The sequence below is a fragment of the Myotis brandtii genome, unplaced genomic scaffold, assembly GCF_000412655.1.
Source record: "Myotis brandtii unplaced genomic scaffold, ASM41265v1 scaffold482, whole genome shotgun sequence".
Classification (NCBI taxonomy): Eukaryota; Metazoa; Chordata; class Mammalia; order Chiroptera; family Vespertilionidae; genus Myotis; species Myotis brandtii.
This window is the reverse complement of record NW_005368420.1, coordinates 540,800-553,719: the sequence shown is the minus strand read 5'-3', so window position 1 is coordinate 553,719 and position 12,920 is coordinate 540,800. Positions and strand designations below refer to the sequence as shown.

Genomic DNA, 12,920 nt, shown 5'->3' with positions numbered 1-12,920 from the left:
ATTGGTGCACATTAATGTGACTACAGTTAATATTATACTGTGTACGTGAAATCTGCTAAGAGGGTAGATCTTGGGTGTTCTTCCCCCACACACACAAAAAAAAAAAAGGAAAAAGGGAAATGGTAAAAGTATGAGTGATGGATTATGTTAATTGGCTTGGTTGTGGTGAATATTTAATATTTCACAATGTATACGTAGACTGGGTCATCAAGTCATACATCTTAAATATATAATTTCTGACTGTCAATTATACTTCAATATAATTGAAAAAAGGGACACTGAAAAAATCCATTAACCCTCTTCAATTATACTTAAGACAAAGTAACTGAGTTAAGTACTAGCCATTAATATTTTTGTCAGATGGGCAAAGATGATACAAAGTGAATTATTGTTGAGGCTAACTGAATTGGCACAAGAAGAAAGAATGCTCAAGAAACAACTAGTATCAGTTTGTTACCCAACTGCATAAATAAAACCAACAAAAGGAAATCAGCAGGAAGAACACAGAGTTCTTGTCACAGAAAAAGAGTCTTTGTTGCCCTAGCTGGTTTGGCTCAGTGGATAGAGCATCAGCCTGTGGACTGAAGGGTTCCAGGGTCGATTCTGGTCAAGGATACATGCCCAGGTTGTGTGCTTGATCCCCAGTAGGCAGGAGGCAGCCAATCAATGATTCTCTCTCATCATTGATGTTTCTATCTCTCTCCCTCCCCCTCCCCCCTCCCCCTCCCAGAAATCAATAAAAATATATATAAAAAAGAAAAGTCTGTGTTCCTAAGAGAAAGTTAAAGGATCCAGTCTGTCTCTTTCTTCAGTATCAACAGAAAAGACAGAAGACAACTTGAAGAAATAACGAAATGGCAGCTGGTAAGCAGCAGGCGTCTTGTCAAAGCTAGAAACTAGCCCTCTGCCATCCCTGTGGTCTGTGTGGCAGCTGTAGTCGTGGTTGGATAAGAAAACAACAAACTAATTCTGAAATCTAAGTGTCAGAACGGCCTTTGTGAACTGTATGACCCTGAGAATGAAAAGGAAAAAGGGAGCCCAGCCTGAGTGGCTCAGTGGTTGAGCGTTGACACATGAACCAGGAGCTCACGGTTCAATTCCCAGTCAGGGCACAAGCCCAGTTTCAGGCTTGATTCCCATTAGGGGATGTGCGGAGGCAGCCAATCAATAATTCTCTCTTATCACTGATGTTTCAATCTCTCTCTCCCTCTTCCTTCTGTGAAATCAAGAAAAACATATATATTTTTTAAAGTCAAATACTTGGACTGGTTCACTTTTGGTGGTGGCTATTTTAATTCTGGGAAAGGGTAAGAGTGGGCTTTAATAGGTTGGGAGATGAGCTCGCTCCTATACTCACGTCGTGTCGTCCCAGCGCTGCAAGCACTGGCTGTGGAAGCTGTGGTTACATAACGTGGTGAGGATGCCATTCACAGACTCATCCATGCGCTCCAGACACACCGTGCACTTGGGGAGCTCGGTCAGATCCATCACAGGGAGACTGGCACCCTAGAGTGAAACACCTCACATAAGCCTCACTCTTCATCCACCAGTTCTAATTTTTTAAAACAACAGTTTTCCTATTGCCTTTTGACTCCTGGAAGGATATTCTCAACATTATTGCTCTGTGCAAATAATTTAAAATTTTTATTCAAGCAACAAATACTGATTGAGCGCCTCCGATCTTCCCAGCACTGTGCTAGGCACTGGGGATACAGAGGAGAACAAAGCAGACAAAGATCCCTGCCCTCACAGAGCTGACATTCTAGGAAGGGAGACTGCCTCCAAAACCTTAAAACAGAGAATCTAAAATGTCAACAGACTCCTAACTCTAAGTGTAAAGGTCTATGATTATAACAGAATACAAATGAAGAAAAGCAGCAGAGTCTGGCTGGCAGGTGTGAGCGTCAACCTATGAACCAGGAAGTCACAGTTTAATTCAGGTCAGGACACATGCCCAGGTGGCCGGCTCCATCCCCAGTAGGGGGTGTGCAGGAGGCAGCCAATCAATGATTCTCTCATCATTGATGTTTCTCTCTATCCTTCTCCCTTCCTCTCTAAAATAAATAAAAACATAAAAAATAAATTAGGATGGGGATTAAGGGTTGATATTTAAAATAAAAACACTTCTTTTAGGCTCTAGGCAATGTTTCATTGATCTAGAATAGATGAACCTAATTTTCAATGATATAGATAATATCCTTTTATTTATTTTTTTACATTTTTGGACAATTTTTAAAACGGACATAAAATTCACCAAAGTATACAATTCAGTGGGTGTTTTTTGTTTTGTTTTTTCGTTATTCACAAGTTTGAGCAACCATCACCACAACCTAATTCTAGAACATTTCTATCATCTTGAAAAGAAACCTCGTTTTCATCAGCAGTTACTCTCCTCTTACCCTGACCTCTGGCAATCATTAATCTACTTTGTCTCTATGGATTGGCCTATTTTGGACATTTCCGTAGATATCTTACTGTTTAACTTTATACCATTCTGATATGTATATCAAATATAAGGATTATTTATACTTACATCTTCAGATTTCAGTACTTCGGCCCTTTCCACATAGACCAGCTGGCAAACATCATCTTCTATTGAGTTGAACTGGCGGCCATTGCATGCCATATAAAAACTATCTGCATCAGCCTAGGTACACCAATGGGGAAAAGGAAAAAATTGAGAGCCTGAAAACGCGCTTTATATTCAAGATGCATAGCTTCAATTATTCTCTTCATTGTCTTTTAAAACTTATACTTGAGAGAGAGAGAAATCAACGGCCAAAAGTAACATCTACAGAAGCAGGAAGCAGGTTCATAGGCTAATCGAACTCTGCAGCTCAATATCCTACATCTCTACAATGTTTCCTTACACATGATAGTTTTACTGGAACAAGAAACAGCTACTAATGTGTAATAAGCTGACAGCTAGTCTAATTTTATTATTCGACCAGCAATGGTCAATACTTCCCTTGATAGCAGTATTTTTTTCTCCTCTAGTCAGCACTTTCATAGCAGCTAAAAGCAAAACACTTATTTTTGCAAAGCTTGGAACCAAATCCTAATGGAAGATTGTTAGGGAATAGTCATTTTCAAAATATGTCAGCATCTATGTTCAAAAAAATAAAGGACATGTGGAACTGGAATGAAAAGCTAAGATCTCTTCAATAAACCAAGTAATAATGATACATGATAAGGATCCCATATGGAAATTTAAGCAACCCAGTGTGTAATACCAAAAGCAAAGCTCTTGGCTAAAATCAAGATGAATGAGCCTTTGAAATACTAAGCCTCCTTCCCTTGGATAGATGGAATTAGAAGAAAAAGTCCCTTGCAAAGGCATAAGTGCATTTGTGAATATGGACACAAGTAAATCAAACCTAGACTAGCCTTAGTAGAAAGTAACAAAGAGATTATTTCAGTTTTTAAACTCAGTAATTTTTAGAGGCAGCTAGAGGCTAAGGCTTGTCTGGGTTTCACTCCCACACGGCCATTAGCCCAAACATAGGAAGTTGTGTGCTTTGGCCCTATCAATGTAGACAGGCTGCTTGTGGGGAGGAAGGGTATCTGCAAAAGGAAATGCCACATTGTTAACATCTAAGAAGAGATTCAAGTCTGTAGCAGGCAAAAATTGTCCTGCAGGTCTACCTTCATGGGGTTCTGAATCTTTAACAGCAAAAGCTTACAATAAGCGTTTCACAGCTTTAAATGTCATTCTAATGATGTAATCAAGTGTGGATTCTTGATTATTTATGCTTTCTTAATATGAGCAAGGGAGCTAAACAGCTGAGAAAGGACAACCAATTCTGAACAGTTATATTTAGGTGGGGGGTAGGGAGGTTTTCTTTCAGGAAACAACCTAGTGTACTGACTACAATTCATTTTAACGTCAAAATGTTAAAATGTTCTTGGATAATACATTTTCTTTAATACTAAGAAGAGGCAATCTAATGGCTTCCCCCATTCTTTAAGAGTAATGACTTCTTCCTGAAATGTTTATAGATGAGGAAGCAGCACAGTGAGCAAATGGATTCATGTTCTGAGGAAAGTGACGGGCTGGGAATGAGGGCCACTGGTCAGCTCTTCAGGGTCCCAAGCACCAGGAGCTGCGCCAGCTGAATGAGGAAAGGAAGACCCCTCTTTGAGCCTCCAGCTCTGTAAATGCTCACTAAGCGACTATGCCTCCTCAGAGGAAGGAACAAGGTTTGCGTGACACAGGGCATGTGATGAATTCTATTCAGCACCAGATAAATTAATCCTTTCTGGAGGGAGTTGTTTATACCGAAGAAATGTATTTTTTGAACACACTGATCTCTTCTTTAAAATCTTGGTATTGGAAATGGAACTTCACTTTTTCAAATATTTACTGAGTACCTAGCATATGTCAGGCACTGTGCTATGCACTAGGACAAGAGTAGAAAACAAAATACACATGGTTCCCACTTCAACCCACGACTGAAGTGCACAAAAGCATGAAGCTAACTGCAAAATTCGCAAAATAAACAACTCTTTTATTTAAAATGTTTGCACTGTATAGAGCCCAAAATTTAAAGAAACCAGCTTTTGTTTTTCCCTAGTCCTTGTTCCTACTGTTCCTGTCTCAGGATAAATTTGAGAAAAAGAAAAATCCATCATGATCAAGGTTCCTTTATTATCATGATGGTCACTATAGTATTGAGAACGTATTTTTACTTCTCAAAAGAGGGGTCTTGCTGGGCCACGGTTGCTCAGTGGTTAAGTGTAGACCCATGAACCACGAAGTCACGGTTGGATTCCCCATCAGGGCACCTGCCCGGGTTGTGGGCTTGATCCCCAGTCTGAAGGCAGACGATCAATGATTTTCATCACTGATGTTTCTATCTCTCTCTCCCTTTCCCTTCCTCTCTGAATTCAATAAAATATACTTAAAAAAAAGAGGGGTCTTCAAGGTTGCCCTAAGCATGCAAGTGAAAACGAGCCAACATACACTATCCTCTCAAAAGTTTTGTTCCCAAGAAATATGAAATTGAACCTCCTGCTTTCCTGTGTCCTGATGAATTACAAATTCTTTAACTAAAGACTAAATTTCCTAAAGGTCATAGTAAACTTTGTGAGCCCATCCTATATAATAAAAGGCTAATATGCAAACAGACCAAACGGCAGAATGACTGGTCGCTATGAAGTGCACTGACTCACAGGGGGCAGATGCTCAACGCAGGAGCTGCCTCCTGGTGGTGAGTGCACCAGAAGCCGGGCTCATGGCTGGTGAGCACAGTGGTATTGGCAGGAGCCTCTCCCGCCTCCATGGCAGGGTTAGGGATGTCTGACTGCAGCCTAAGCCATCAGTCGGACATCCCCCAAGGGCTCCTGGACTTCGAGAGGGCACAGGCCAGGCTGAGGGACACCCCCCCGCGAAGTGCACAAATTTTGTGCAACACGTCTCTAGTCTCTTTATAATACCTCCAGCATAAAGCCGAGGCCAAAAGAAATTCATGAGGTTATAAAAGATATAGAGAAGGTCCATTATTTTTTTCTTTTTTATTGATTTCAGAGAGGAAAGAAGAGGGAGAGAGAGATAGAAACATCAATGATGAGACAGAATCATAGATTGGCTGCCTCCTGCACGCTCCCCACTGGGGATTGAGCCCACAACCCAGGCATGTGCCCTTGACCAGAATCGAACCCGGGACCCTTCAGTCCACAGGCCAATACTCCATCCACTGAGCCAAACCGGCTAGGGTGGTCCATTATTTCTCAATAAAAATTCTCTAGTGAGAAAAAGGAGTAAGAATATAGCCCGGCCGGTGTGGTTTAGTGGTTGAGTGTGGACCTATGAACCAGGAGGTCATGGTTCAATTCCTGATCAGGGCACATGCCCGGATCACAGACTCAATCCTCAATGGGGGCATGCAGGAGGCAGCCAATCGATGATTCTCTCTCATCATTGATGTTTCTATCTCTCTTTTTCTCTTCCTTCCTCTCTGAAATCAATAAAAACATATTTTTTAAAAAATATATTTTATTGATTTTTTACAGAGAGGAAGGGAGAGGGATAGAGAGTTAGAAACATCGATGAGAGAGAAACATCGATCAGCTGTCTCCTGCAAACTCCCCACTGAGGATGTGCCCGCAACCAAGGTACATGCCCTTGACCAGAATCGAACCGGGGACCCTTGAGTTCGCAGGCCCATGCTCTATCCACTGAGCCAAACCGGTTAGGGCAAAACATATTTTTTTAAAACAAAAATATATATATATATAGTTAGCTGCCCAGGCTATGGAGTCAGGCTGCCTGGGCTTCAATTCCCAACTCTGACAACTATTAGCTGTGTAGCTTTGGGCAAGGGACTTATTCACCCTTGTTCCCACAATTACATAAGTAACATAACAACATCTACTTCATGGCATTATTGAGAGGACTCAAGGAGCATGAAAAGCACTTAGCACAGGCCTGGCATCTATCTAAGCAAGTGTTCAACATGTGATAACTACTGAGTCTATTATTTTCATTAGGGCCCAATATTAATTTAATAACATCAAGTCTTATACTAGGAGGGTGTTTGTAGGCCTTAGAAAGTCCCTGATAGGATGAGCCTCTGACCCTAAGATCCAGCATTAACGATAATACAACTCATGACACCAAAGTCAAGGGTTCCGTCCCCATGGGGAAGAGCATGCAGTAAGCTGTTTCAAAGTTTTAGAAAACATTCATCAACTTGAGCAACCTGCACTTGATCAAAAGACAGAGGTAGAGAGCCAGTGCGTGAGTACAAAGAAAATGTATTAACAGTAATGGCAAATTCCCACAGCATTATCTGCACACTATGAAGCACTTGTTACAGGAAAATTTGTGGGTTTATTAGACTTCAGACAAACAAATCTAGTATGTTCTTAAACATTTTCTCCAATCTGTTTCTGTGATTTTTCCTTTTTCTGATCGGCTTTGTTAAGTAGAAGCAGTAACTAAATTACTGCCATTACACAATTTCTTGCAGGCAGTGACTGTCTCCCCTTTCCCACACTTTCATACCACTCCTATGGTAAGACGGGTACACCCTAGGGCAGTGATGGCGAACCTATGACACGCGAACTCATTTTTTTGGTTGATTTTTCTTTGTTAAATGGCATTTAAATATATAAAATAAATATCAAAAATATAAGTCTTTGTTTTACTATTGTTGCAAATATCAAAAAATTTCTATATGTGACACGGCACCAGAGTTAAGTTAGGGTTTTTCAAAATGCCGACACACCGAGCTCAAAAGGTTTGCCATCACTGCCCTAGGGATTAAAAGTGAGGGGTCAATCCCCAGCTCAGTCACTTACATCCAGCTATGTAACCCTGGGCAAATTCCCAACCTCTCTCAGCAGCTAATTTTTTCATTTTGTAAAACAAGGATAACAACAGTACTTATCTACCTCACAGGGTTTCTAGTGAGGATGAAATGAGATAACTCACATTAAGCATTTAGCACTGTGAATGGTACAGAACAAGTAGTTTATATTATCTTTACCAGGTTTAAAAGGTTTAACATACCACTTGCCCATTTATTGCAAAACCCTTCAGTGACCTCAGGTCTCTTGACAATGAAAGCAGTTGTTTAAGTGCTTTTCCATTCTCAACTTGTAGGACAGTTGAAACATTTCTTTTGAATGTCTTGTTCAATGATAGGGTGCTTTGGAAGGTTAAAGATAACAATTGTGCACCCTCTTGTACACAGAACTCCATTCTAAGTGTTGTCTTTCTGTGGGCCATGGAACATATAACTCACTTCTCTTAACTTCCTTCCCATGAACAATGAATGGCTGATACTGCTGTCAACATTGGATTTTCTATAACGAAGAAGAAGGAAATGCCTAGTGGATCTTGTGTCATGGCCTCCTTTTCACCCACCAATCTCAGTGACCAGTCAGAGACAAAAGCAAATGACCCTACAGGAACACCCATCTTTGCCAATCTGCAAATGAGGTGAGACTGAAGTAATTTTTGACAAAGCCGCATTTCAAAACCAATGAATAGACAAATATAAGAGGCTATTAAAAAAACCACACAGATTGAATGAAACCTACAGATAAGGTAGCTCTTTAATAACCTGTATAACACCTAAAGCTTACCTCATTTTTATATGCATAAACAAATATGCATACTCCCAAGAATATCTTTCTAACATCTTTAGAACTGAGACAGGTAAAGTATGAGTTATAATGCACAAGTGCTTTTAAAAACTGAAAATATCACCACTCTTTCAGTGTTTGTTTCTCTATTCTCTATTTCCAATCAGAATTCTAGAGCATCTTTAATACGTCAAGGAATGTCACAAAAATCCCTCGTCACTAAAATTTTAAAAAGAGAGAGAGAGAGATCTTATTTTCTAAAATGTGCCAAAGAAGGTCTTTTAAAAAGAGCATGAAAGAAGCAGGGGCAAAAGTGTTATAATGGCAAATTAATAATTGCTGTCAACTTTTAAAAGTTTGGAAACTATTGTTCTACTGGAATAGTTACTATTGGATAAAAAAAACAAAAAACAACCCTAGATTTCATACCAAATCTGATTTATAACAAAGTATGGGTATGAATTAGAAAATTCAGTGTCTGCTAATTAATTTAGAAGTAATTCTAGAATTACAATACCCTAGAAGATAAGTTATGAATCTTAAGTGCAAAATGCTGTAAACCACACACAGCTAGTATTATACAATTTCAAAAACACAGTTTCTGTGGCAAAGAGATTTTTAATATCTTAACTTTTACCTGTGCACTAAACTTTATCAGCACCATATATTGATTTGGAGTAGAGTCTCTGATGATTTTCATTTGTTCAATTACTTCATTAAATGGGGCGACAAACTTCATAAGGTCATGACTGGTCATTGTAGCAGGGACTGTGAGAATACACAGCATGGCACTGCGCCTCACATCTTCTTTTAAGGAGGTCATCTTACTAATAAGACAATAATTAGACTGTCTTGAATAGACGTATAGTTAGTTCACACAACACTAATTAGACAACTTTTACGTCCAATAGGAAAAATAAAACATGTAATACTTCACATATCAATTAAACAGCTTATTATTTTATTTGAAAATCCATACTACATAGGTAAATGCAGAATCCCTTAAATATATCTGCCATGGAGTTTAAGGTAAGCTTCGTAATGTTCTACATTATACACACCAGTGAAATTTTTAATCTTTAGTTAAAAGCTTGTTATGGTTACAAATCTGCATTCGGCAAATTTGCAGTTTGTTGTTTTATTTTCGTTAGTTGTTCTTGTTTAGTTTTTTAAATAATAATCTCTCACCCAGCTGGTATGGCTCAGTGATTGAGCACTGACCTATGAACCAGGAGGTTACGGGTTCTCCCAGTTAGGGCACCTGCCCCGGTTGCGGGCTCGATCCCCAGAGTGAGGCATGCAGGGGGCAACCAATCAATGATGCTCTCTCATCATATCTCTCTCCTTCCTCCTTCCTCTCTGAAATAAATAAAAATATATATTAAAAAATCTCTCATTGTGTAACTTGGAAGCACAATGCTAACTCTGGACTTCTCTTAAGGGTCTAGAAGATAAAAGAGCTCTAAATATAAGATAGAGAATTCTGAACCATGAAGATGTGACTCTGAAGATTACAGAAAGTGTTGCTGGGTTGTAATAGCTGGAATGGGGGTGGGGAGGATTCTCCCTAGCCTTTTTGAAATGGTGCAAACTCACTTCAACAGCTCTGATTCCACATGGCTACCTGAATATTCTGAGTATTCACTATTTCCCTGTAGGAACTTAGCATCCGAGTTAGGATAAGGACAGCCTTTAAAGAAATCAATTACTAATTATCCCAGAAGTTGATGGCCCAGCTCATAGATTTAGGCAAACGCTTCCTTTCTGTTGGCCTCCTGCAAGCCTACTGCTTGGACCACAGAAAAGGGTAAAAAGAGGTGATGAAATTGCTACCCATTACCTGATTTCTTAGTTTCTTTCATAAAGATTTGGTGGGGATATGAGACTACTGTGATGTTATGGATCATTTGTAATTTTCCTTTGCTATCTTCTTTCCTTTCCCTTTACCAATCATCTTGCATGCCTACCTTCTCAGGGAGTATCTTCCTAGGAAGGCTATTTACACGTTTCTTTTATAAGGAGAAGCTCTGACCCAATCTACAAGATCAACCAAATGTAAAACATTTAAGAATTCTCTAACACACAATATATGAAAGTACTATGTTTTTGAAGCTTAAAATACACACTTCCCTTCAGGGTAAAAGATTTTTCTCCTCCCTAAGGCAAAAAATAGACCAACTCAAAAGGAAAAAGGTTTTTCTTACTTTGTCTTATATAGATGCATAATACCATGAACTATTTCAACTGATGGATTTCCACTGAAGAATGAAATCTGGTCTGGAAGCTGTTTGGATGGAGAATCGGGAGCAGTATTTACACTTTCTTTACTTTGATCTTTACTTTTCTGTGCAGTGGGGGATGCTTCTGAAGACTTTCTTTCTTCCATTGAAGCTTTCAGGTCATCTTTCACAAATCAAAAATTAGCAGATTATAAAATGATAGGAAATATGCCGAAGGATTCTAATTAGATTAAAATTTTGAGTCAGAATAATGAACTCTGACAGAGAAATTGTCATGTATTAAGAACTACATTCACAGAACAGCCATGTTTTGGGGGCATCTCAATTTGAAAGTGCTCTTTCCTCCATAAAAATCCCATTATCGCCCTCAAGGTGACTCTTACATCTATCTATCTATAATAATAAAAGGGTAATATGCTAATTAGACCGGATGTCCTTCCTGATGAAGCCGGGGCCGGAGGGAAGCAGCCCGGGTCCTGGGTGCCTGCTGGTGGCAAGAGGAGGGAAGATCAGGTCCCAGGTGCCAGAGGGAAGCCGGTGCCAGCAGCCAGGGGAAGGAAGGCCTACTCTTGCACAAATTTTTGTGCATTGGACCTCTAGTATATATATAAAAGCCCAATATGCTAAGTGTCCACCTGTTTGGTCAACCGCTCAACCAGTCTCTATGATGCGCACTGACCACCAGGGGGCAGATGCTGACCAGTAGGTTAGCTTGCTGCTGTGGTCCAGCCTGTCCCTGATCAGAACTGGGCGAGAGGGGCCAGACACGCCCTGGAGCCCTCCCACAGTCCCTCCCCAGCCTCTAAAATATTTCTCCTAATTAATTTCTTTTCGATGTGCATGAATTCGTATACTGGGCCTCTAGTTTGTTAATATCATAATAAAACCAGGTGCCTTACATCATGCACTTTTAAATAGGACAAACATTCAGAGCTATTAAGTTTGAAAACCAACCCTACCAGTTCTAACCACCTCCATGCTGGAGATGTAGTATACACCCACTCATCCACTCCCCTGGCTGGAGTGAGCTGGCAGAGCAGGGAGAGACACAACATGCTTATTTGGATTCATTCATGATCTGCCACTGACCTAGGTGGTAAGTAGCTCTCCTCACCGAATAGAGTTGTCAACCCAGATTGTTAGGATTAATTTAGAAGAAATATTTGGGGAAGTTGAAATGTGCCTTGGCAATCTCATGTAAGGCACACAGTCAGTGAAAGATAAAAGTATGCTAAAAAGCACGGGCTCACTGACCAACATGTGTAAACAGGCAACCAGAGGTTTGCGTTACAAAGGAGTCTAGGGTTTTAGAAAGCATACCTGGGTTGGACTTCATGGTCTCAATGATCACGTCTGTCATTTCTCGACGGCCAAGATGCTGATGTATGATTGCTGCTTTCTCCCCTGGTGACTTCCCTTCTAAACAGGCTACAGCTGAAGCTAGTGTCTTCTCTTTGATCTCCTCATCGGACATTTCCCCGGCTAAAGAACACATGAATGATTAATACCTGATAATATAAAACAGGCTCTTTTCCACTCTTAATGTATCCACCGATAGGTTTCCCTTTTCTCTGCTGCTTTCCTGACGACGCCGTTGCCGTGTCCATCTCACTCACTTCCGGGGCTCCTGCAGTGCCCAGCAGACAGTCAGTCAACACCCAGTGCAATCAATTCAGAAACGCTGGGCTGTCCTAGGGAAATTATTCACTTCTAAAGCAATTTAATGAGAGCAACCCCTTCAAGGAGGTTTGACAGTGATTATGCTCAGATGAACCAACCTTTTTGTAATACCTAGTAAAGCACAATTGTGTGCTGAACCCAAAATAAAGTACCAAATCATTATCATTAATAAAGAAAACTTACAAAAATTTTTAGGGGTAGCCTTCTTCAAAACCCTGTATTGGAGTCATCTCCTGCCAATCTGTGATCACTGTCTTCCGTCAATGGAAAAGGAGTTTGGAGACGTCACTGAAATATCCTCACTATCAGGCCCATCAGGGCAGAGACCAGGCCTGTTGTGTCCACCGCTCACCCCACAGCGCCTAGCACACATTTAAAGATTCCCGGAATAAACGACTACATGCATCAATGACTGAGCCATGCAGAAGGGACCATGTGGCTAGTGCAGGTTTGGTGGACTTTCAGAACCCAGAGATCATTTTTAACCTTTAAAGATGGCTCCTCGCCCATAAAATAATACTCTATCTTTAAGTTGCAGCTCCAACATTCACATACTCAGGGAAGTCTCCCACTGACGCCATCCCTACCTGCCTCGGCCCCCCGCCCCAAACCAAACGGCGCCTCCTGCAATAGTTTTCCAGACTGTTTCTTCTCCGCCTTCATAGTGGTGGTTCTCTATTTATTCTGTAATTAATTCACCCGTCTCCCCCCGGGAACTGCTGGTTCCATTACGGCAGGGACCACGTCTGATTCTGCATACAAACTACAGCTCAGCAGACAGGGTGCGTTCGGTAAGCGTTTCTGGGTGGATGTTACTGTTAGGCAATGGTCTGAGGTCCAAGGAACGGCCACGGCCGCTCTCACAGCCTCGGGGGGGGGGGGGGGGGCCCGGGGGGCGGGGGGGAGGGG

General features: G+C 40.8%; 1 protein-coding gene across 1 annotated transcript in view; it reads right to left on the bottom strand.

Annotated features, from left to right (window-relative positions):
- The window catches only part of BRAP (BRCA1 associated protein), a gene marked incomplete at its 5' end in the record, with an annotated part of 76,872 nt that overhangs the window by 14,289 nt on the left and 49,663 nt on the right, over positions 1-12,920 (bottom strand). The window contains 5 exons of the mRNA XM_014547704.1: positions 1,358-1,506; positions 2,534-2,647; positions 8,729-8,918; positions 10,296-10,494; positions 11,652-11,813. Of these exons, the coding sequence (XP_014403190.1) occupies positions 1,358-1,506; positions 2,534-2,647; positions 8,729-8,918; positions 10,296-10,494; positions 11,652-11,813 (814 nt within the window). The remainder of the gene's footprint in view (positions 1-1,357; positions 1,507-2,533; positions 2,648-8,728; positions 8,919-10,295; positions 10,495-11,651; positions 11,814-12,920) is intronic.